Here is a 23,927-nt window from a genome sequence, read left to right on the forward strand (position 1 = left end):
GATTGTCCCCGCTCTGAATCTTTGACGGGACTAGTGGTTTCCGTTCTGTTATTTTTTGTTTCTATTATTATTTTTTCAGACTGTACTCATTTATCTTGGGGGATTATTCTATGCGACTCCAATGGAAATATGGATTAATTGTGGTAAAAGAAATATCAATATATGTACTCCGTATCTGTAAAGGCTCCGTAGATGGTCAATTGCCCATTAGTCATACCCTGTCCGGGGGATGGTACGGTCGAATCCACTGGCAAATCCATGGAAAAAAAGGCTTCTACCCCTGAATTTGCCCCGAACTTCGAATTTTGTTTACTCCGATCCCCAGCAAGGGGAGGTGCCCGGACATAATTAGGATATATATGTATCGATCTGACTTTGGTACCTGCACAGAGAGGCAGAGGTGTCGGATTCAGATCGGATATGCGTTGTGCTGTGATTTGTACGGAGTACGGAGTACGCAGTACAGAATACAACATAGTAGTATGAACAGAGTACTCCGTACGCAGTAGACTTCGAAAATTAGCGTGGACAACAAAGAAGCTAACCAACAAGCCAACAAAAAACTAACGGCCTCGGGTCGCGCTAAGCAAATAATAATCGCATGGGTCTATGGTACACTGTACACCGCATTAGCTCGCACTAATCACAGCCTAGCAAGTACCCAGTACTCCGTACGACGATCCAATACCCGTGACGTCCTAAGACCTTTTTTCCCCTTAGTTCCCCATCCTGACTGCGATATGGTTCAGACTTGAGCAACGTGCTTTTGATCTCTCTCTTTTTTGCCTTCTCCAGTCACACAGCTAGTGCGCCTAGAAAGAGAAAAGAGAGACAACCTGTACACCATCTCGCCCCAGGTTGTCTTGCCAGTCATCCTCAATTCCGGTTTGATTTCCATGCGTCAACATTCTGGACAATAAGCGGAGCGGCAAGCAAGTGCTTGCTGCAGGAGTCGACACGGAAGGTATGTGTGTGCATTGATACATTGAATTGGTCCCTTGTTGTTTCTTTGATTCCTTTCTGGCATGGTGGAATTGTGCTCCCTACTCCGCGTTGCCACGCGGTTTTGACTTCATTCTTCAACTTCCTTTTTCAATCGCATCCTTTACCCCTCTAGATATGCCAATCTAACCGCGCTGGATGACTACAGATCTAGATCACGCCGTCTCTTCCGCCATCTCGGCATCTGATCCACCGTTGAATACTCGGGAAACGCGTCTCGTTCGTGAATCGCGTTTGGCCCCCTCATTACTCTTGTCCTCCCCGCCGTCAGGAGACTCGAGTCCCTCGACCACGGGATCGCCTAGTCAAAGAACCTCTCCCCGAAGCATCACCCTCGAGCCGCCGCCACTCCCATTCCTATCCTCATACTGTGCGGCCGAAGAATCTCGGGCCTCATCACCGGTCAATCGCAAGGCGGAAAGCAGCATCTACTACACTACTGAGTGGGGATCTCCGTATGCAGCACCCAGCACTCGGAGACTATCAGAGAGCCATAGTCAACTTGAACTCGCAGACGTCGACCCCGGATCTGGTCCTAGCTCTCCAGTCTCATCGGTAGCCAACCTCACCGAGTTCCGAAGATCGAGTGCTGCCAACGACAACGACGACACGCTCGAGCCCGTGGATCGTGATTTCGCCCCTGAGAGCGGAGATAAATCGATACGGGACTTTACACAAGATTGGATCAATCAGTATCTTACCGGACAACCTCGAACTGAGCGCAGCAATTGGCTTAGCGACGATTCGGGAAGTGAAGCGCCATCATTCATCACTGCTAGGAACCACTTTGCCGACGACGCCTCGGACGACTGGCTTGGTCTGGAGGACGATTTTCGTTCCGAAGAACTGCTGAAAACTCCAACGCTCTCTGATTTTGCCGGGAAGAAAGCTGCAGCGCGTGCCAAAGTCAACAAGGCCTTGCATAAGCGCGCCGGGACCCTGCGTCAGGAAGACTTTTGGGGGTTTGCCTACGATAGAGATCCACCACAAAACAACATGTCAGATATAACCACACAACCTGCCATCGAGGTGGCCTCGCCGGCAGACAAGCCATTACCTCCTCCACCGGCGAACGCGACAGGGGATGGTCCAAAATTGGAAGACCCGTTCAATCCGGTTCCCTTACAAACACAGCTCTCTGATGTTAACAGATCAGTCGCTCAAACGCCACGGAGAAGGAAAAAGCTGAATTGGCGTGGAAAAGCCTGCATTATCGAGCTGCCACATGCTGATAAAAGAGGCTTAGAACCGGGGTATCGGCTGCTAAAACCAGCTGATGTTCAACAGCGAATGCAAAAATGGGAGGACGAAGGATATGATGTTCGCGGATTCACCGTTGGCGATTCCGAGGACCCCTGCATAATGGCAACTCTGGGGGGTCTTAGCCGACCTCTGTATCCTGATCCATATGAGCTCCATGAGATATCGAAAGACCAGCCCTTTGTCGTCAACTTCCCAGACAGGGCCAAGTGGGAGGCTTATATCATTGAGCTCCAAGAAGAAAAATTAAGAGCTCTTGGGGTATCCTTTGGCAACGATGAGCCCGAACAATCCATTTCGCCTGACTATTCGCTCAATCCCAGCGGTACACCTTTCCCGGGTCTTGTTGCGTCCCCGCCGATTCCTACTGCGTCTGCAGCAAGCAACCCTCTCGGTCACATTCATCCATTCTCACCTCACTTCAACCAACCCTCAATGCCAGCGCCTGGTGCTTTGGGTTCGTTGGCTTCACCTGCTTCGCAATTTGGTATGCAATCGCCATTCGTAGGAGTGGAGCAGAATATGATGGGTGGGTTCCCATTCCAATTCCAGCCCACGCCTCCTGCTCAGGGATCTATGACTCCTCAAGGCTTTGTCAATCCCCGTCAGGCAACTTCTTCCGCAGGCCCGGGAGCAATGAGTAACTTCTCGTCCATGCTATCGCCAGTGTCTCCACTGCATGAACAAGGATCCTTCCATCCTGGATTCAATGACAAGGGTGTTTTCGATGATCAATTCGGGCATGGTATGCACCAAGAAGGTCTGCCATACCAGGCTCCCCAGACCCCTGTCAACGGACACCCAGATCATTTCCATGCATCGAATGTTGAGATTGCGCACCCTACACCTCGTGGTCATGGTCACAATCTGAGTGAAACACTGCAAAGAGGACTGGATCAAATGACACATACCGATTATCATCTCGAGGATTCAATCGACCGACAATTGGAAGATGACTATCGTGATGTCAACCACGCAGGTCCGAATGCTGGCATGCTGAAGTCGCGCTGGGGACTACCAGACAATGAACACCACACATCGAACGCGTCTGGTCACCCACCTCATCCCTTCATTCAACACCAGCTTCCCCATCAGTTCTATGGAGACCAATACCAACAGGATCATGGCCATGATGGCTCTGATCTCGATACAAACCCCAGTATTGCTGGTACACCTCAAACTCGCCAGGGGCCGTGGCACGAGACCCACCCTAGTGGCCACTCTTACCGTGGAGGTCATCAACCGCAGCTCTCAATTTCATCACTCAACGTGGCAGCCAAGGAATTCGACCCTACTGGTTCATTCAATCCTCAGCCTGTGCCATTCGGTAACGACCCGTTCCAATTCCGCGGCAGGGGTGATCAAGGATTAGGTTTCGTGGGACCTCCCACATTCGCGCCGGGTAGCAGTGTTAATGGCTCAATGGATCACAATCAAAATCACAAGACCAGTGACAGTGGTGCCTTCAAGTTCTCTGCTGCATCATTCAATGTTGATGCGCCTGTCTTTAACCCCACTGTCAGCCTCAACTCGAATGCCAGCTCTGTGCAGCCTTCGGCTAGTCGTACCAAGATCTTCGGCGATATTGACATCAACGAGATCTCCAAACCTGCCAAGAAGTCCAAGGCTATTCCTATCGTGCGGCCCGATGAAGTCGAACAAGAAAACCATGACAACAAGCAGAAGGGCATCGAGGATGAAATCACCAGTCAACCTATCACTACAGACCGTCATAAGCGTGCGCGTCGCGGTATCGGCCATGCTGAGGGAGAGGCCAGATATAGTATCTCAACGCATCCTCTGGGCGAAGCGGGCAATGGCCAAGCTTCGAGTGCGCTTCATGCTGTCGCTGAGGGCAAGGAAAATGCCGACCCTGAGGATAAAAGCCCAATAGAACGGACAGGCACCCCTCCCAGCGAAGCTGACACTTGGACTTTGTTCGATGCGAAGCGTGAGGCCGAGAAGAGGTCGCGACCTGGCTCGCCAGTCCAGGAAGAGAACTCCAAGGATATTGTTATTGAAGAACGCGAACCAAAGGAGCCTGTCGCCGGGGATGATACGTCTGTCACCGTCTCAACGGCTGTCGACCATGCACCTCATGGATCCCAAAGCTCGGTTAAGAGCACGAGGCTGTCCGCTACTGCCCAAACCTTTGATTTCAAACCCGCAGTTTCAGAATTTGTTCCTACAGCATCCAACTTCGGTGCGCCAAAGCCGACAGAAGAGCAAACTATCGAAGAGGTGTCTATCCAAACTCCTGCTAAGAGTCCTGCGGAAAACAAACTCACACAAGCTGGACTTATGGCTTCTCGCTTTGCTGCTGCAAGCCCACCAAACATGGAATCTTCTGCAGTTCACGACGCTCAATCCGAGGCCAATACCCCCACCCGCAAGCCAGCACAAATCATCACTACTCAGTCTCATGATTATGCCGCCCAGTGGGACTCCGAGAACGACTCGCCTGACGACGAGGAGCTTAACGCGATCATGGAGCAGCTTAATGATGATGATGCAGATGTCGGCATCGAACGGCACGCGACACCTTTCCAGACGATTCACGCAACACCCTTCCAGCTACGGCATGATCACTTCACGGAGTCAATGGGCGGCCCTACAAAGGAACAACGGTTTGGTTCTGCGGAGGCCCGAAGCGAAGCACCCAGCCCGAGCCCCGGTGGTGTTCCCAAGACCTACAAACTTAGCATTCCCAGGCTTGGATCGGACATTGATGCCAACAGCAATGCTACCTTCTCCCCACAAAAGAGCCTTATCTCTCGTCTTCACTCTCCAGTCCGCCAGCTCATTGCTGAGGATGACCATATCAGCGACTGGGACGACATGATCTCCGCAGGCGAAGACGAGAAGTTCATGAACCGGAACCGCTTCTTCGACCGTCGCATCAACGATCTTGTTGGGTCTGCCATCGATGATCGATTGGGCCCAATGGAGCGTGCTTTGGCTGTTATCCAACAGTCAGTGGCTTCCATCGCCTCTGGTACTGCAAGCAGAAGAGTCTTCCGCAGCACATCTGCCGAGATGGAAGACAGCGATGCTGATGATGAGGATGATGGCGATGCCGAAGATTCTTCGGTTCGAGATCGCTCGCCTCACAACATGAGAGAACGCAAGTTGGAGATGCTCAAAAATGTTGTTATGGAAGCTTTGGTTACCCATGACATGCCTCAACGCGTTGCCCCACACTCTAGTCACAGCGAAATGTCGCAACTTAAGGAGAGCATCGCTGAACTGCAGGCTATGACGATCAAGAAGCTCGCTCAGGACCCTGTCGGTGATATGCGTGAGATTCTTGAGGAACTCATGGCCAAACAGTTGGCTCAGCAGATCGCCGCACAGCCGCCGACACCGCGTCTTTCAGAGGCCGAAGAGATCGGCGCCGACAGCCTGATGCTCCAGATCGATGGCCTCAAGAGCATGTTGCGAGTTGCCGATGAGCGTGCCGAGCAGGAGTATAAGGATCGTCGCGATGCACAAGATTCTGTGACTGAACTCCAGCGGCTCCTGAAGTTCGCCGAAGAAGATGCCGCTCGTCATAGCGCTGCTGCTGAGGATGCAGAATCCCGTCTCCTTCAGTTCAAGGAAGAGAAAATCCCCTACTTCGAGAAGATGCAGTTCCGCACGGAGTCTCTTGAGGAAGAAAGCGAGACTCTCAAAGTTACTATTGCCGAGCTGTCTACAAAGAACATTGCGCTCGAGGGTACCCTTGATGAGTATCGTGTTTCCAGCGATAGCTTCCGCCGTCAACTCGAAACCACAAAGGGCGAGAACAAGTCTCTTCACGAGACTATTGATCATCTGAGAACTCGCATTGAGGACAACATGATCTCGCGCCAGAATCTCACTGAGAAGTTTGATCGTCTTCAGGATGACATGCTCAGCGTCACCGCTGATATCACGCGCGATCAGTCTTCCTGGCGCAAGAAGGAAGAAGAACAAGCTGCCAGGTTTAACGAGCTGCGCGCGGCCCACTCGCGCGAGCTCCAATTGCGTCAGAAGCTCGAGGAGGATGTCCGTGAGTTTGAGAAGCGCGATCGCGAAGCCACAAGGCTGAAGTTCATCCAAGAGCAATCTGAACAAGAAAATGGGCGACTAGAGGAGCTGGTCGCAACTCTCCGGGAAGAGAACCGTGACCTGCAAATCAAGGCTGCCCGCTTCGAGCGCGAGTTTACGGAAGCCCGTGAGAGCAGCCGTGTCGAGATCCAGCGCACTCGCTGCTCGATGGAGGCCGACCTCGATGCTGCAAATAGCCAGGTCAACATCGTTCGTGCTGAACTGGAGGCCCAGATCATTCGTCTACAAACTCAGCTCGACAACAACCGCATGGATACCGATACCTCCCGAGAGCGCTACGAGCTTCTTCTTGAGGAAGCTAGGGACTCAAAATCCACCGCACTGGCTGCTAAGGATCTTGCTATCGATGAGAACCGCAAGATGCACGAGCGCGTCCTCAATGATTTGCGTGAGCGCCACGCTCGCGCCTTGCACAATTCTTCTGAAGATCGCGCACGTGGCGAGAGCCACCATATGGAACGCATCGCTCTGTCTGAAGACAAGGCCAAACACCTGCAAGAGCGTGTGAGCCACCTCGAGGAGAGGCTTGAGATCGCTCAATCCGCTGCCCGTGCTGCTGCCGAAGCAGCCCACAGTGCCAAGGCGAACAGCAAGTCAACATCTGTCCCAGATGCTGAACTTTCGCACTCGAGCTCGACGCCGTCGATGTCCTTCAGCAAGGGATCTGCAGAGCCCGAGCGGATCTCACCCCAAGCCCTGCGGGAGTCGATCTTCGTCCTCCAAGACCAGCTTCAGCAGCGTGAGACACGCATCGAGGAGCTCGAACTAGAAGTCTCTGCGATAGACAAGGATGCGCCAAACAAGCTCAAGGAGAAGGACACCGAGATCACCTGGCTACGGGAACTCCTCGGCGTGCGCATTGACGACCTACAAGACATCATCCAGACCGTATCCAAGCCCTCCTTCAACCAGCAGGCCGTCCGTGACGCGGCTATCCGCCTCAAAGCCAATCTCCAAATGCAGCAGCAAGAGAAGGAACGCCTGGCCTCCGGCAACCTCCCCTCCCTCTCCGATCTCGCCGCTTCACCCCGCTCCCTCCCCCTCGCTGCCGCCGCAGCCTGGGGAAACTGGCGCAAAGCACGTGAATCCGCCGCCAACAATAGCTCCGACCAGACCCCATCGAAGCCCAGCAACGCAAGTACCTTCCTGTCCGGCCTCCTGACGCCGCCAAGCTCCCACCTCCGAGAAAACGGCGGTGGCCCGCAGATGAGTGCCGCCGCGCGGTTCGCGCAAACTCGCCCCCTGAGAGGCTTCAACTCGACTCCACGACGTGGCTCGGTTCGCAGCCAGGCTCCTATTGCTGAACCGCCCAAGACCCCACCCCTTCTTCGTCGCTCGAGTTATGATCATGATGCCGAGCCGACAAATTATGAGGACGGGAACTTCGCGGATGAGAACGAGAGCACTGTTGATGGGATGGTTTCGGCTTCGCCGAAGGAGAGGGACTATGACGGTCCATTTGGTCCTCACATTGAGGATGCGGATGCGGAAGAAGTGGAAGCTATCCTCGACGCTGACGTCTCATCCTCAGACGAAGCATCGACCGAGGAGGAGTGATTCCGCTGCGCTTGACCATGCCCGATAGATTTCTTGAACTTTACATCTCTTTTTTGTTTATTCTTGCTTATATCTTCCCTTCGCCGGACGAATGACTCCTAGAGCGATTCCGATCTCTTTGTTTTTTATCGTTTCCTGCTCTTTCCGCGTCCCGTGCTTGCAGCGCCAATCTTCCGGATTTCTCTCCTTTCGTTACATCCATATTCCCCCTTTCGACATACATACCTATCTTCCGCCTTCGTGGCCATTGATCGATGTTTGCGTTTTCGGATTTGATACCATCCCGTTTATTTGCTGGCTTTTTCGTCGCGATTTCCTCGCACCCCCAAAGATCTTGTACATTGAATATCCTTTCACTTCATGTCCTATCGTTTATCTCTCGCCTATACATACTAATAGTCAATCCTGGTCGCTCTTTACTTTCTGACTGTTTTATATTACATACGCCCCTCCTCTTGTTATGCTCTCCTTGTCGAATATTGTGTTGCTAGCCACACCCCCGTTGCGTTTCATGTAGCTTATTTCTGTTGCCATTTTGTTATTTTCGAAGAATCTAAGACTTCTTTCTACCATACAATTCCAGCTCATCTATCAAATCGTTCTTCCGTGCCCTTCCTTTACCTCTAAATCTGCGCCTGTTATCCCGGGTTGTTCCTGCCTGTCAGCGGAAGCTGGTTCCTTCCAATCCAGGCAGTTTCGTCCGTATAAACCCCCCCTCTTCCCCCATTCTTTTCCACCATCTCTTCACTCTTCTTCACTCTTCTTCTTTCTCTTTTCCCTTCCCTCCCCATCTCAATATCCCAACCTTCTCATCTCTCCACCGCTCACCCATGACTGCCTTGGCGAGTCGTTTCATGCGCGCTGGCGGTCGCCACGTGCTCTTATGGTCTTACTACCTGTTGCTCTATTCTCCGGCTGATATTTGGGAGAGGGGGGGGGGGGGGGGGTTCATCGACTGACGAGGTAGCTGTGTAATTTCTTTCCTTTTCTTTGGTTGATGATTGTCCCTCATCTTCTTTAATTCCTGCCCATATGTCCATGGGTTGTTGCATATGAAATATAGATGTAGATATATCAGTTCTTGTAACAACAGCCAAACTTTTGATTGCTTATTTGAATACACAGGAACCTCAATTATAAGTTGTCTAAATCTATTCCTAGCAAAAAATGATTCAATATATGCCGTTTCGAATTCCATCCTCTCCCTGTATACTTCTGGCCAAGACCCAATCTTAAGGCGGAGCGGTGTTTATGGAAGTGGCCCGAGCGCCTCCAATTGACACCTTGCGCGTTGAGACAATCACCGACATCATCACCCCCTCACACCTTGCCAATTTCCATAGACTCGCCGGAGTCAGTCAAAAACCTCCAAAATGCGATTCTCAACAAGCACCATCCTGGTCACCGCGCTGGGGTGGATCACCGCCGCGACCGCACACACCATCCAGCTCAAGGCTCACTCACGAGAATGCTTCCACGAGTCTCTACACCGCGACGATGTCATGACTGTTACTTTCCAAGTTGGAGATCGGGAGTTTGGAGGGAGTGGAAACCTCGAGGTTGATTTCTGGGTATGAATGTCTTGTCTTGGTTTCGGTCTCTGGGTTGAATGTTTTGGGTGTGCTTTGACGTTTCCTTTCTCCGCCGGTGGTTCTGGGACGGGGGATCAGCTCTACAAATTGAGGGATCTACATCGCCCAGGACTGGCTCCGCTGCTAGATTGGAACCGGGGCAATTGATTCAATGAGAACGGAAGTGCTAACGCTCGGTCGCTGTAGGTCGAGGATCCCCTGAGAAACCGCCAATACTTCAAGCAAGCCGTGGCCTCCGACGACTACTCCTTTACCGCACAGGCCGATGGCAAGTATAACTACTGCTTTAGCAACGAAGGTTGGACCTCGAACTCCAAGGAGGTCTCCTTCAACGTCCACGGAATTGTCTATGTGCCCGAGCACGAGATGGCACAGGATCCTCTCGAGGTGGAAGGTGAGCACAGGGAAGATGAACTAGCACGGAAGAATATGGAAACTGATAATTTGACGTCATTTAGTTCGCAAGCTCTCCGAGGCGCTGACGCAGGTGAAGGATGAGCAGTCTTACATTGTCGTGCGCGAGCGGGTACACCGCAATACTGCAGAGAGCACCAACGGCCGTGTGAAATGGTGGAGTATGTTTCAGCTGATGGTTGTCATTGCTGAGGGTGTGTTCCAGGTGTGGTGGCTTAAGAGATTCTTCGAGGTACGTTTTCTTTTTTTTTCTGGTTTGATATAAGCGTCCAGCAGATGAGATACTAATTCATCCTCGAATACAGGTCAAGCGTGTGGTCTGATTCCGATCTATTGTCTTTCCTTCCTGATGCGAAACATTTCCCCCCTCTCTTTCGTTATGCATATGTCGACGAGCGAAAATCGTGGATTTGGAGATTCACGACCTGTTCGTTCTCAGCGAGATTTACCAGGATAAATTTATCACGTTTTCCACGCCACGGTGTTATGCGGTCATTAGCCCATATAATATAAACCTGTACCACTTCATTGACATGAAGGGCAGGGATCTTGGGACTTGTCTATATACGACGTACAGAGTACAAAAGACTCGTGCAATGGGTTGTAGCGTTCAGTAGCAAAAGTACTGCGATTCGAAAATGCGGGCATGACTGTTTTAATTTTAGGGATCCGATTGATATTGCCGCGGACATTAGACCGATGCGAGTCAAGTTTCCTGTCTGCAGGCATTGCATCGGTTGATTTCACTGTGACGGGTATACATTGACCCCGCAACTCAGCAGCTTCGAAAAAATGGAGTACAAAGAACCATCTCGGATTTATTTGTACCATTCCTTGTCAATGTAAGGGGAAGAAAAATCGATCTCGAGTGCAGACAGCGAATATAACCGACTTTTCCCTACAACCAACCTCGGAAGCACCTTACATGGCGATAGACGGCCTCAAGCTCTTAGGGAACTACAGCTTCGCCCTCAACAGCGATCCTAGCGATCCATTCTTCCATATTTGCTGGCGCCGACAGTCCTGCTCCAGCTGTCTGACCGGTGATGTCGCGTGCAGCTGGTGTGCTATAGTAAGCCAGAGGCTCCCCTTGTTGATCAAGTATCAATTGCCCGCCCAATTCTCTAGGACCATTTTGGCCACCCTGATCATTGACACGTATTCCGTACTTGCATCTCCCTTTCTGCTTTTTTTTACATGTCATTTGCGCGATGTTCGTTTCATATTGTGCGCCCTTGCGTCCCCAGCCGCTAGAATGGGGAGAGTCCAAGGCCTTTTCTACCCTTCATCACGGGTTTGATCTAGCTTGATGGGTTACAGATTAGCACAATCAGCCCCATAACCGAAGCTGACTATTGATTATCATACTGCATAGTCTTCGACCTGTGTTCCCAACCCCTCACGGTTTCCAATATTTGCGCCTATCGGCTCATCGATCATATGTCCCCTTGGCTCAAAAGAGAGATGGGAGATGAGGGCTCTGCCTTTTGGATGTGATGCCAGTACTTTGACTGTGCTGTCAGTGATTGTTGCTATGCTAGGGACACTGGCATTGGGTGGGGTGGTAGTTGGGGTAGTGTGGCTTGTGCGCCGGACCCGACGTTGGAAGGAGGCAGAATATGAGAGGATCGATGGCGAGGAGCAAGGGTCGTCTGCGTGGCAATCATGGGATCTGGGGCTTGCATCGATTGTTGGTCTCTTTCCCTATTGGAGTCGGATGGGGGATCAAACTGAGGCCGAGGAAGGGGAAGATGCGGCGGAGACGAGGCCGCTATTAGAGTAGCCTCCATACGCGATGCGGATTGCTATATCTACAATCTTGAGCCCAATATGAAATACAACACATGTAAATGCCCAATTGTAGATACTGCGTCAATTCAGCATGTTTGAGTTTGTTTTAGGCTTTTGGCGACTAGCTACGGAGTATATAGATGGCTTTATCATCAAGATACGGAATTGATCATCTCGCGTACAGTGACGGTAAGCTCTTGGACCGTCTGTTTCCCTCTAGGGAGGACATGCCCCCCTCCATGATCAAAGAGATCCGCGGTATCTGGATCGCACATGTTGTATAGTGCCATTGCCCCATCAAGGAATGGATCCGACGCACCGATGACATGACAGGTCGGAATAGTGATCGGCTCTTCCTCGAAGTCATCAGCTAGCACAATCTTGCCACTGACCGAGTGTATTGGAGGCCATCCACAGAAAAAGATTGCGCATTTGAGTCGGGGTTTCCGACCGAACTCTCTTTCCCTCCTCTGTTCCTCGAGAATGAGCGATGCGGCAATTTGGGCGCCTTCAGAGTACCCAAGCACACCATCAATATCGCCTTCACTATCAAGAATGTCGACCAGACGGTCCACGACCTCGACGATACAGGAGAATGTGGGGTGACCAGCCAACTCCCGTGCAACTTTCATCGCTTCTTCTGGGGTGTCGCGCTTCGGAAAGTCGCTCATGTTCATATGAACCAATTCGGGTCCATCGACCTTCATGAAGGTATAATTTGGCGGCGGACCGAAAAACCCGGCATGTTCTGGGGGAACATGCACCTCGGTGGTGCCTTGAGTGTAGTAGAAGCCGGCCTTTCCATTGGATACGAGCGCATCGCAGAACGGCCCTGGACCCACCGGTTAGACGGTGCATCTCTCTTAACGTCGCATCACCTTACCTAGTTGTGTTTTGAGAGCCTATGGTAGATAGTCAGGGTCAACGAATCCAATTGTGTCCACTTGCAGCCAAAATGCTTGACCTACCTTGGCGCTGCAGTACCCTCCTGGGAGACACAGGAACTTCATCACGAAAATCGGCCGTGGAATATCTTCGCCGGAGAAAAACGTGAGATGAAATGCTACTCGGAGTATTCCTATTAAAAGAGTCCTTGAGCCAGGAGGCATCAAGAAGGAATGATGCCACCCAGAATCTGCCAGGGCCTCGGGGGTTTTTTTTGCCCCTGCGCTTGGAATGCACACTCGCACCCTCGCCTTAGCAAGGGCATCAGAACAAACCATACCCCAACCACTAGAGATATGGCAAGGGCACGATAAGATCTACTGACTGCGATCTACATTTCGGGAACCGACTAACGAGTAAATCAGAGAACATGCGCTTCTGCAAATAATATCCCGTTACCCAGCCTGATATTTACGGTATGCGTCATCAAGGAAGACGGCACTGGGGAGCACCGGCCTTTGCTCAAGCTATCATTGCTGGAGTCAAGGTTAAATCCCCTGTTTCCACCGCGGAACTAATGGACAGCGATCGGCACGCGCACGCTTGGATGGTCATGCAAGGGCGAGTTGAACTCCATAACAATCCATCTCCACGCCCTTTTTGTTCCTTCTCTTGTGCCTTTCACGAAGTACTTGGATGAACCGATTGCCCAATCTGTGCGCTTCGTGATTGTACTTTTCTATACTCCGTACATTCTTTTTTCTTGCAAATCGACCTTCGTTTCTTTGGACACTCGCTGGACCTTGATTATTAGCACAGTGCCAGGTACATAATTCGATATTTTCAAGACCGACCAGATCCTATCTATCAAGGATGCGGCTTCAGCAACCCTGCGGGACTGGCACGCCAGTCACCGAAAGACCAAATCCCCCAGTACATGAGATCCCCATTGATATGCCCGATGATGCCACAGGTGATGTGCCCAAGCGAATGGCCATCATCGGCATGTCCTGCAGACTGCCAGGAGAAGTTTCCACGGCCGACGAATTCTGGGACCTTTGCTCACGAGGCCGAAGTGCTTGGTCACCAATCCCCAAGAGCCGATTCAACGCCGATGCTTTCTATCACCCTGACCCCGATCGACCAGGCTCCTTCAATCCAGTCGGAGCACACTTCCTGAAAGAAGACATTGGATTATTCGACGCGCCTTTTTTCAATATTACTCTCCAAGAAGCACGGTCGATGGATCCACAGCAGCGCATATTGCTCGAATGTGTGTACGAAGCCCTCGAGAACGCCGGAATCCCAAATCATCAGATCACCGGCCAGAAGGTAGGAGTATTCGCAGGCGGCTCATTTCCGGACTATGAACTCAACAATACAAGAGATATCGAAGCCATTCCCATGTATGCCGCCACTGGAACGGCGATGGCATTGCAGGCGAATCGTGTTTCATATTATTTCGACTTGAACGGTCCTAGTGTTTCCGTAGATACGGCTTGCTCGTCTAGCTTATCTGCTCTGCACCTGGCATCTCAGAGCATTCGAAATGGCGAATGTTCAATGGCCATTGTGGGAGGGTGCCACCTGAATATAATCCCCGAAGTTTTCGTCTCAATGACACGCTCTAGGTAAGTATAAACTAGCAGTCATGACATGCAGGAACTGATTGGTCTATTTTTGAAAGGCTGCTCGCCGATACTGGTCGCTCATATACATTTGATCACCGAGGCACAGGCTTTGGCCGCGGTGAAGGTGCTGGATGTATTATATTGAAGTCTCTGGAGGATGCAGAGGCTGCTGGTGACGCCATTCGATCTATAATCGTGAACAGTGGCCTCAATCAAGACGGACGAACGAGAGGTATTGCGATGCCAAACGGCAAGGCCCAGGAAGCATTGATTCGTCAAGTCTATAAAGAGGCACGTATAGACCCGTCCTTGGTAGGGTTTGTGGAAGCCCACGGTACAGGAACCAAGGTAGGAGATCCTCTGGAAGCTACGGCATTGAATGCTGTCTTTGGAAAGGGACGAACCGCTCGTCAGCCCCTGCTTGTGGGCTCCGTCAAATCCAACATTGGTCATACAGAAGGAACCAGTGGCGTTGTGTCCGTGATCAAGACGACTCTTGCTCTTGAGCGGGGTTTCGTCCCCCCAAACTGCAACTATGAGAAGGCGAATGATGAAATACCCATGGACAATTGGAATATGAAGGTGAGATTGAATAACACTAAATGGGAATTAAGCCGCGCTAATCAGTCGACAAGGTCCCCAAGAAGCTGATGCCATGGCCTCGTGGCAAACCATACGCAAGTGTGAATAACTTCGGCTTTGGTGGCACCAATGCCCATGTCATCTTAGAGCGCGGTACCCGACACGAAGGCGAACTTTCAGCAAACAACGATCCCCTGAAGCGGAAATTGTTTGTTGTCTCTGCATATGACAAACAGGCTGCCCTCCAGCTTGGCAAATCAATTGGAGCTTATCTCGACCTTTACCCACCGGTTTTTAATGACAGCATCTTGGATAACATGGCCTATACCCTGGGACAACGACGCTCTTTCCTCCCTTGGAGAATGGCGTCCTCTGCAAGCATTGGACAAGCGCTCACTGCGTCTCTCTCCAACAATGCAGAGCCCATTCGTTCGTCCAAGGAACCCACTATTGGCTTTGTGTTCACTGGACAGGGAGCGCAATGGCATGGTATGGGCAAGGAGCTTCTTGGTACCTACCCGGTGTTCCAGCAGACAATGAAAGATGTGGATGCTTGCTTGAAGTCCCTGGGTGCTACATTCTCGATCACAGGTACGTACAAGTCGATAGCGGTATTATGTGGCGCTAACATTATTCAAAGATGAATTGCTCCTCAGTGACCCCGGTGCAAGTTCTATATCCGCTGCATACATGAGCCAGCCGGCTTGTACAGCCGTCCAGCTAGCGTTGGTCGACCTGCTTTCGTCCTGGGGGATTAGACCTAAGGCTGTAGTCGGCCACTCTAGCGGAGAGATTGCAGCAGCATACGCGGCAGGAATTCTCAATCTCGAGGAATGTGTTCGCATCGCATATTCCCGTGGTGTCGCAGCAAAACTTGTCGCAGATAACAAACTCATCAAGGGAGGTATGTTGGCTGTCGGAGCTAGTGCCTCAGATATGCAGCAGATTTTGGATGCCATGCGAGGCAATCGAGCCGTCATTGCCTGCGTGAACAGTGAATCTAGTGTGACTTTGTCCGGAGATGCGGAAGTTATCACGGATCTGCAGACTGCATTGGACAAGGAAGGAATCTTTACTCGCAGACTCTTGGTTGATGTCGCGTATCACTCTCATCATATGCAGATTGTGTCACAGCAATATCGATCACTGCTCGGCAAGATTGCACCCCGAGATTCTCATGTCCCATTCCACTCTACCGTGCATGGAAAGCTGGTCCCAGGAAGTACTCTCGATGCCGGGTATTGGGTGGATAACCTGGTTTCCCGCGTCGAGTTTGTGAAGGGACTGAAGAGCCTTGTGACAGATGGACAGGCAGTCAATCCCATCGGCACTTTGGTCGAAATCGGCCCCCACCCCGCTCTTCAATCTCCAGTTAAAGACATTGTACAGCAACACGCTCCTCAACTCAATGTTCAATATCTCCACACATTGAAGCGAAAGATGGATGGCATCGAGGCTGTTCAAAATCTCGCTGGTTCATTGTTCATGCAGGGCATGAATCTTAACTTCCAGGCCATCAACTTCCCAAACTTGAACACAACCTCAAGGAAGCCAGCTCTGTTGACCAATCTGCCGAAGTATCCCTGGAATCACTCTGAAAGATACTGGTTTAGCTCTCGGATTGGTGACAATCACTTCCATCGCCAGTTCCCTCGGAGCGATATTCTTGGGTCATTGTGTATGGAGAATATCGACTTCGAGCCCCGATGGAGGAACGTGATCCGTGCCGACGATCACCCTTGGATTCGAGAGCACAGGGTGCATGACAGCAATGTGTATCCTATGACTGGATTCTTAGCCATGGCAATCGAGGCAATCTCCCAGCACGCCCAGCTGCACCACATCACCCCTGGGAAAATCGATATTCGCGATATCTTCATTAACCGTGTTCTTACCATTCCCGAGAGTTCTGGTGTGGAGACCATGCTCAGCTTGAAACCCTCTCGAACGGAAGCTCCTAGAAAATCAGTACTCGGCTGGCACGAGTTCAAGGTTTTCTCATGGGCCGAAGGTCGCGGATGGGATCAACACTGCAATGGTTTCATCATGGTGCATGAAGTCAAGGATGTGAACCCCGTGGACGGGTCCCGGCAACAGCTGGAGCAGACGGCACGGTTTACTCAACAAGCACTGGACATGCGCAGTGCTTGCAATGTGCCTGTGGATAGCACTGCCCTCTACGATACAATCAGTGCTGGCGGTGTTCATTATGGCCCGATATTCCAAGGACTGACTGACGTCTCGGTCAGCACGAACGCTGAAGCAATGGCTACCATTCGTGTCCCCGACACAAAAGCAGCCATGCCGCATGAGCACGAGAGTCCCTGTATTGTGCACCCCGTTACCCTTGACTTGTGTAGCCAAGTCATGTGGGTGCTACTTGGCTATGGCCAACCTGGGCCAAAGACTACTCATGTACCATCACACGTCAAGCAAGTATCGGTTTCTTTGAGTCAAGAAATCAGCGCTGGTACCGTGCTCCAACTTTATGGAACCCGGTCAGGAAGTGAATCCGCAAGTGACCCTGAGAACAACCGCATATTTGCCACCTCCCCTAATAACCCGACCAATTTGCTGATCGATATCAACGGCATTACCCTGGTCCCAGTGTCAAATGACATCAAGGGGTCAAAGGACAACTCGCCAGACCAGATTTGCTACAAGCTGCAATATAAGCCTTGCTTTGATTTCCTCTCTGCCAATGATTACCGGAAGCTTCCTCGCCCAGAGGCCGATGCTCACCAGGCGATCAAGCGGATGAATCAGCTTGAATCTGTGGCAGAGCATTACCTGGCACAGATGCTCGACTCTGTATCTGAAGACGAGCTGTCAAACTTCGAGCCACAGCATAAACAATTTTACCACTGGGCCCAAAAGACATGCCAAAAGGCTGGAACGAAAGATCCCTTGCCACTAGATGTCCTCGAGCAGAACAGAATTGTCAATGGAGCGGGTGAGTTGACCTTTAGAGTGGGTGAGCTCTTGCCGCAGATTCTCCGGGGCAAGGTGGATGCCCTGACTGTGCTGCTGGAGGATGATGGAATTGGCGGATATTACCGCGACCTTGATGCCCTCCGCGAGGCCTATTCGAATGTGTCTGTCTGTATTGACAAGATGGCACATCAGAACCCTGAGCTGAACATAATTGAGATTGGTGCCGGAACGGGTGGTGCCACTATGCCCATTCTACAGAGTCTGGGTGGAGGCGAAGCAGGATCTACGCCTCGATTTGGACACTATACCTACACTGATATTTCTCCTGGCTTCTTTGAAAGGGCGAAGGCAAAGTTCGAGAACTGGGCCCATCTGATGACATACCAGACACTCGATGTTTCTGCTGATCCCACGGGTCAGGGCTTCAATACTGGCACATATGATGTTGTCGTCGCTTGCAACGTACTCCATGCTACTTCTGACATCAGCCAAACAATGGCAAACATTCGGGCTTTGTTGAAGCCTGGTGGCAAAATCGTGCTCATTGAGGAAACAGTGCCCAAGGCTCGCCACTTCCCCTTCGCACTCCTCTCTGGCTGGTGGTTGGCCAGTGACAAGTTCCGCAAGGATGGGCCCCTTCTCACCGTCGAAGGATGGAGTAACGTGATGAAGGAGAACGGCTTCTCTGGTGTGGATCTTTGTATTGAGGAGTACCCCGGTGAATCTTTCCAATCAGGTTGTCTAATGACATCCACGGCTAACAGCCCCATCACCGGTCCTGTGAACCCTGGTGATGTTGTCATTATTGGAAATGACTCGATCAGCAGCTTGTCATCCCTCAGCCTTGAGACTGGTCTCAAGAATATTGCCGGTGTTGCACCCGTCACCGCGATGGACTCCGACGAGGTTGATATGACTGGGAAATGGTGTATTTTCCTTGGAGGGATGGACCGCTCCGTCCTATCGCACCTAACCGAACATAAATTCCAGACACTTCAGCGTCTTCTGAGCCGGGCTCGCGGATTGCTGTGGGTTGTTCGTCACACCAAAACCGATCTGGAATCTCTTGGCGCAAACATGGCGATCGGCCTGGCTCGCACTGTGAGGTCAGAGACCGGCCTTCAATTCGCTACGCTGGATTTGGGTGAAAGGGAGAACATGCCTGATGCTGAGGCTGTGAATCACATGCTGAATGTTTTCAATGGAGTCTTCTGTCAGAAATCACAGCTCATGCTGAATGACTGGGAATTCGTTGTCCGCGATGGCAATGTCTGTGTTCCACGTCTGGTCGATAATAACACTCTGAACTTGAGTGTCCAGCAAGAGACACCAAATGCTCCTCCTGAGATGCAACCTTTCAAGCAGGATCGAGCTTTGCGACTTGCTTCTGGAGAGGGCAGAGGCCTCGATGAGCTTTACTTCACCGACGATCTTTCCCACAGCTCACCCTTGGCTGAAGATCACATTGAGATCAAAGTCTACAGCACCGGCCTCAATTTCCGGGATGTCTTGATGGCCATGGGCCAGCTTCAAGGTGATAGACTTGGCCAGGAGTGCAGTGGTATTGTCACTCAAGTAGGGTCCGCAGTATCCGACTTTAAGGCCGGAGATCGCGTCTGCGCAATGTCACCGGGATCATTGTCAACTTTCACTAGATGCCCGGCCTCCTCATCATGGGTTATTCCTGAAAACATGACATTCGAAATTGGTGCCTCTATCCCTGCTGTCTTCTGTACTGCTTATTACTCTCTTGTCGACCTGGGCCGACTGGCCAAAGATGAGAGCGTATTGATCCACGCCGCCGCAGGAGGAGTCGGGCAAGCCGCCATAATCATTGCTCAAAGTATTGGAGCGAAAATCTTCGCCACGGTTGGCAGCGTCGAGAAGAAGAATTTCCTCATGGAAACTTACCAGCTGAAGGAAGAACAGATCTTCTTTAGTCGCGATACCTCGTTTGCCCAGGGTATTCAGCATGCCACTGGGGGCCAGGGTGTGGATGTTGCGATTAACTCACTTAGCGGTGATGCTTTGCAAGCTACATTTGAGTGCGTTGCACCTTTCGGTCGTTTCATTGAACTCGGCAAGCGGGATATTACGACCAACTCTCGACTTGAGATGGCCCACTTTAACAAGAACCTGTCGTTTGCCTCTGTTGACCTGGGAATGGTCCGGGAGAAGCGTCCGCAGTTGACGAAGCGCCTGCTGCGTGACGTTTTCAAGCTGTTCGTTGAGACTGACGCGCAGTCAAGGTGGCCTGTCACTACTCTGCCGATCTCGGAAGTTGAGACTGGATTCCGGGCTTTGCAGGGCGGCCAGGTTATTGGCAAAATGGTCGTCCAGGTTACGGACGATTCTATGGTAAAGGTATGATTCCCCAGATATATGGCAGATCTATTCGAAGTCTGCGGTCGCTAATTGTCTACATAGGTTCATCCTGCTAGAAGAGACGAAAGCCTCCTCCGCGCTGATGCCTCGTACATCATTGTTGGTGGGACTGGCGGTATTGGTCTCGACATCGCTAGTTGGATGCCGGAGAAAGGAGCCAAAAGTCTTATATTGGTTTCTCGAAGCGGCGTTAAGACTGAAAAGGCGAAGCAGACTATTCGGGATATCGCTCGCCAGGGTGTCAACGTCGAGGTTTGTTGCTGCGATGTTGCGGATAAGCAGAGTATGGAGCAGAACCTTGTTCCCCTCCTCGCTCGTATGCCTCCTGCTCGTGGTGTTGTATACGGTGCTATGGTTCTCCGGGTACTTATTCTCGAATCTCATACCCAAATGATATACCCGCTAACCTTTCCTGCAGGATACGCTATTTGAAAAGCTTAGCTTCGCTGACTTCCAAACCGTGATGATGCCTAGAGTTCACGGAATTTGGAACCTTCAAAAGGCATTGACAGCAACCAATGGTAGCGTGGACTTCTTCGTCAACCTATCTTCAGCTGCCAGTTTTGTTGGGAACATGGGCCAATCCCCCTATGCAGCCAGTGGAACCTTCATGGCAGCACTTGCTCAGTACCCCGAGACGGCCAAGATGCGCTGCTCGACTATCGATCTGCCCGTTGTTCGAGGTGTAGGATATCTCTCCGACGACCAAAAGCGTGAAGCAATTACCAAACAACTTGGTACAGAGTCCGTCGATGCAACAGACATCCGTGGTCTTGTCACGGCAGCCATTCGCAACGAGTTTGACGTCTCATGCGATGGCCACTGCGTTGCTGGCTTTGAAGCCGTGAAAACGACACCTGTCAACGAACAGCCCTTCTGGGTGAACGATACCAAACTGTCGCATCTGTTGCGTCTCTCCACCCTCGCCGGCGCGGGTGCATTGTCCGAGTCTGCGCAGAATGGCACGGAGATCTCGCCAGCAGTTGCCATCCGACAAGCGAAGGGCCGCGAAGGAGCCGAGTCTGTTATTGGAACTGCTGTGATGAGCAAGATATCTAGCATTCTCATGCGTCCACTGGAAGAGCTCGATCCTGCTCTCCCCATCTCCGTTTACGGACTGGATTCGCTGGTCGCTATTGAGATCAGAAACTGGATCACCCGCGAGTTGGAGGCTAACTTGCAGATCCTGGAGATCTTGACCAGTGATTCGGTGCCGGCTCTCTCTCAGGCAATTCTCAAGAAATCGGGGATTGTGACTCCAGATCTTAAGGCTGGGTGGGGCCTTGATGTGGCAGAAGGTCGGACTGGTCAAGAATGAATGATTACTTCGTCTACACTCTTCGATTGAGAACGTCATTTGTGTGGCAATAAGTCCATGCCATGTTTTGGCAATGTTTTGTACTCTAACATTTTTCTATTTTTTGTTCATCTTATTTTGCTAGCACAAAGATTGAATTTCAAACGTTTCTCTCACTTTTGGGCCGGTTGCATATGGAATAAGGATTCCCTCTTTCTGTGTAGTTCATCGAGGTCGGGCAACTATTGAGTATCTGCTCGCAGTGAACCTATATATGATTAAAGGTGTAGTTATGAAGGGACTTGAATGTTCATCCTCCCCAAAATACTACCATATGATGTGGTGATGCCCCATTCTGTTGCCTGCGGTGTTGCCTGCATACTGTTGTAGCTTGTAGATAAGTTAGGTACATGCAGTAGGGCGCCTTCCTACGTTGGTATTTCTTTGCTGCCTTTCATATTCACTGTGTATAACATGTTCTATACGGCAATAGCGACCTTGGCTCCTTGAAAGCATGGCCAGAGCATGGCCAGTGTTCTAATCTCCTGCTACTCAAAGGCTCATCCTTTCCATCAACCTTTTGTTACAGTTAAGCCAGCTATACGTCCTCGAACAAAAGGACAGCCCCCTATCTACCCTCCAAGCCATGGCGCAGAAAGGGACGCCAGCTTTCCCGATCTTCCTGTACAGCAATTTTGATGCTGAGGCTCTGTGTCAAATCGCGAGCGAGATACGACGGGGGCCCCGATGTTTATGCAATCTTAACCAATTACCAGCACGCGGAGGCTTTAACTGGGCTGTTCTCCTCCAATTTCAAGATGGCGTTGAATGGGTTTTCCGTTCGCCAGTACCAAATCATCCCGAGTTGTCTGACGAGGCTGTCGCCAAACTTCTGCCAAGCGAAGTTGTAACCCTTAGGTTTCTGAGGAAATACGTCAACCTACCTGTTCCTAATGTTTATGCATATTGGTAAGCTGAGCAAGAACTGGCCTTCGGTATAATATGAGCTGACCCCCGGAAGTGCCGATCGAAAAAATCCAGTCCAAGTCCCCTACATTTTGATGAGCAAGGCAGATGGAAAGACACTAGCGATGATGTGGGGGACGGATGATTTCCATCATCGTCAGGGCTCACTGGATATTCACATCAGCAAAGTGCTGTATCAACTAGGACACATTGCATGGAAGCTTGCTCAGTTTCGCTTTTCCCAAATTGGGTCCCTGTGCGACGAAGACGGATATATTGTCATTGGAGAATGTCTCTCACGAGGCCACTTGCAACACAAGAGATGCACCTTGAAACAAGTCCCTCGCGGCCCTTTTGCCACCGCTAATGAGTTCTACGATAGCCTCATAGCGGCGCTCACTCGTCACGCCGAAGTGCTGCCGCTGGCACCCCATTGTTTTACTGCTCCATTGCCATCCGAGAGAGACTTCTCCAGCAAAGGTGATTGGATAGATGTCTGCAACCATTGGGGTGACTTTGTCACTGTGGGACAAAAGATTGACAGTGCCGCGAATCGTGTGGACTATCTCATCGCCAGTCATGCCCTGAATGACATGATCGCTCAACACGAAAGCAATTCGCAGGGTATCATCACATCGTCGGTCCCATTTTCCTTGTGCCACCCAGACTTGAGCGTGAATAACATCTTCGTCGACGATCAGTATAACATTACATGCATAATCGATTGGGCATTCACCACGACCGTGCCACTCTCCTGGCTTTTGTCACCACCTGGGTTTCCTCAGTCGCGGAACAGGTTAGAGGATAATCTTTGCTCTGCTTTCAGAGACGGTTTCAGAGACGCATCGAGCATTGGGTTGCCGGTTCAGCCCGAGGACTTGTCTATCCCCAGAGCAATTCAGTGCATTGAGAACAGTCAATTTGTCTGGTGCCTCGCTAGATTTCTAGCAATGGATTCCACAGACGACCTTGCTCTTTTCCGTACTTTGTGGGAATTGGTTTATCCACCAGAGAAGAAGCTCGAATCATACTTCTTTTCACAAAGAGCTTCATCTCGTTCGCGATCCCAATACGCATCGATCAGACTTGAGGACCTATCATCAAGCGATGTCCAAAAAATAGAGAACGGTTCATTCTCCACGTCCCAGCAATTCGAGCTGTCTGTGGCTCGTCACTTGACAATGGTTGCAGATTGGGGATTTATTTGTGATCGGTTCAAATGTGCTGGCCTTCGAGACACAGAACAGATATTCATCACAGAGCCGCGGCTTTGGCGATGGATTTTGGCATTCAAGAAGGATTGGTGTGAGAGGATTGACACTGAAGACAGCAAGGTGGAAACAGCAAACAACGCGATTGGCTCAGAGAACAACACAGAAGAGAGCAAAAATTGAATATCAACGGTGCGACAGAGAAAGAAGCCCGAGACTGATTCACGCAGTTTACATACGGCTTGTATGGCTATTCTAAGCAATCATTACAAGAAAAGATAAATGTGCCCACCCAATCCAGGTCCCACCTTCCAGGCCATTAGAAGTCTCG

At 51.0% G+C, this 23,927-nt stretch overlaps 6 protein-coding genes across 6 annotated transcripts; 5 read left to right on the forward strand and 1 right to left on the reverse strand.

Annotated features, from left to right (window-relative positions):
- Positions 1–1,140: 1,140 nt before the first annotated feature.
- Positions 1,141–7,908, forward strand: N7457_000647 (putative myosin class II heavy chain (MHC); the record flags this gene model as incomplete). Its single annotated transcript, XM_057171715.1, has 1 exon — positions 1,141–7,908. The coding sequence occupies one exon, from the start codon at positions 1,141–1,143 to the stop codon at positions 7,906–7,908; it is 6,768 nt and encodes a 2,255-aa protein (XP_057035618.1).
- Positions 7,909–9,281: 1,373 nt separating this feature from the next.
- Positions 9,282–10,237, forward strand: N7457_000648 (p24 family protein; the record flags this gene model as incomplete). Its single annotated transcript, XM_057171716.1, has 4 exons — positions 9,282–9,479; positions 9,687–9,894; positions 9,959–10,146; positions 10,220–10,237. The coding sequence occupies 4 exons, from the start codon at positions 9,282–9,284 to the stop codon at positions 10,235–10,237; spliced, it is 612 nt and encodes a 203-aa protein (XP_057035619.1).
- A 602-nt stretch (positions 10,238–10,839) lies between these two features.
- On the forward strand, positions 10,840–11,697 carry N7457_000649 (uncharacterized protein; the record flags this gene model as incomplete). The annotated part of the gene is made up of 2 exons (XM_057171717.1): positions 10,840–11,208; positions 11,290–11,697. 2 exons carry the CDS (start codon positions 10,840–10,842, stop codon positions 11,695–11,697), a joined length of 777 nt encoding a protein of 258 aa, XP_057035620.1.
- A 160-nt stretch (positions 11,698–11,857) lies between these two features.
- Positions 11,858–12,715, reverse strand: N7457_000650 (uncharacterized protein; the record flags this gene model as incomplete). Its single annotated transcript, XM_057171718.1, has 3 exons — positions 11,858–12,537; positions 12,589–12,607; positions 12,674–12,715. 3 exons carry the CDS (start codon positions 12,713–12,715, stop codon positions 11,858–11,860), a joined length of 741 nt encoding a protein of 246 aa, XP_057035621.1.
- A 748-nt stretch (positions 12,716–13,463) lies between these two features.
- On the forward strand, positions 13,464–21,440 carry N7457_000651 (type I polyketide synthase; the record flags this gene model as incomplete). Its single annotated transcript, XM_057171719.1, has 6 exons — positions 13,464–14,221; positions 14,278–14,803; positions 14,857–15,394; positions 15,444–20,101; positions 20,165–20,485; positions 20,541–21,440. 6 exons carry the CDS (start codon positions 13,464–13,466, stop codon positions 21,438–21,440), a joined length of 7,701 nt encoding a protein of 2,566 aa, XP_057035622.1.
- Positions 21,441–22,065: 625 nt separating this feature from the next.
- Positions 22,066–23,779, forward strand: N7457_000652 (uncharacterized protein; the record flags this gene model as incomplete). Its single annotated transcript, XM_057171720.1, has 2 exons — positions 22,066–22,388; positions 22,441–23,779. 2 exons carry the CDS (start codon positions 22,066–22,068, stop codon positions 23,777–23,779), a joined length of 1,662 nt encoding a protein of 553 aa, XP_057035623.1.
- Between the last annotated feature and the right edge of the window lie 148 nt (positions 23,780–23,927).

The sequence above is a fragment of the Penicillium paradoxum genome (assembly GCF_028828445.1).
Source record: "Penicillium paradoxum strain IBT 22861 chromosome Unknown utg000002l_segment0_segment0, whole genome shotgun sequence".
Taxonomy (NCBI): Eukaryota; Fungi; Ascomycota; class Eurotiomycetes; order Eurotiales; family Aspergillaceae; genus Penicillium; species Penicillium paradoxum.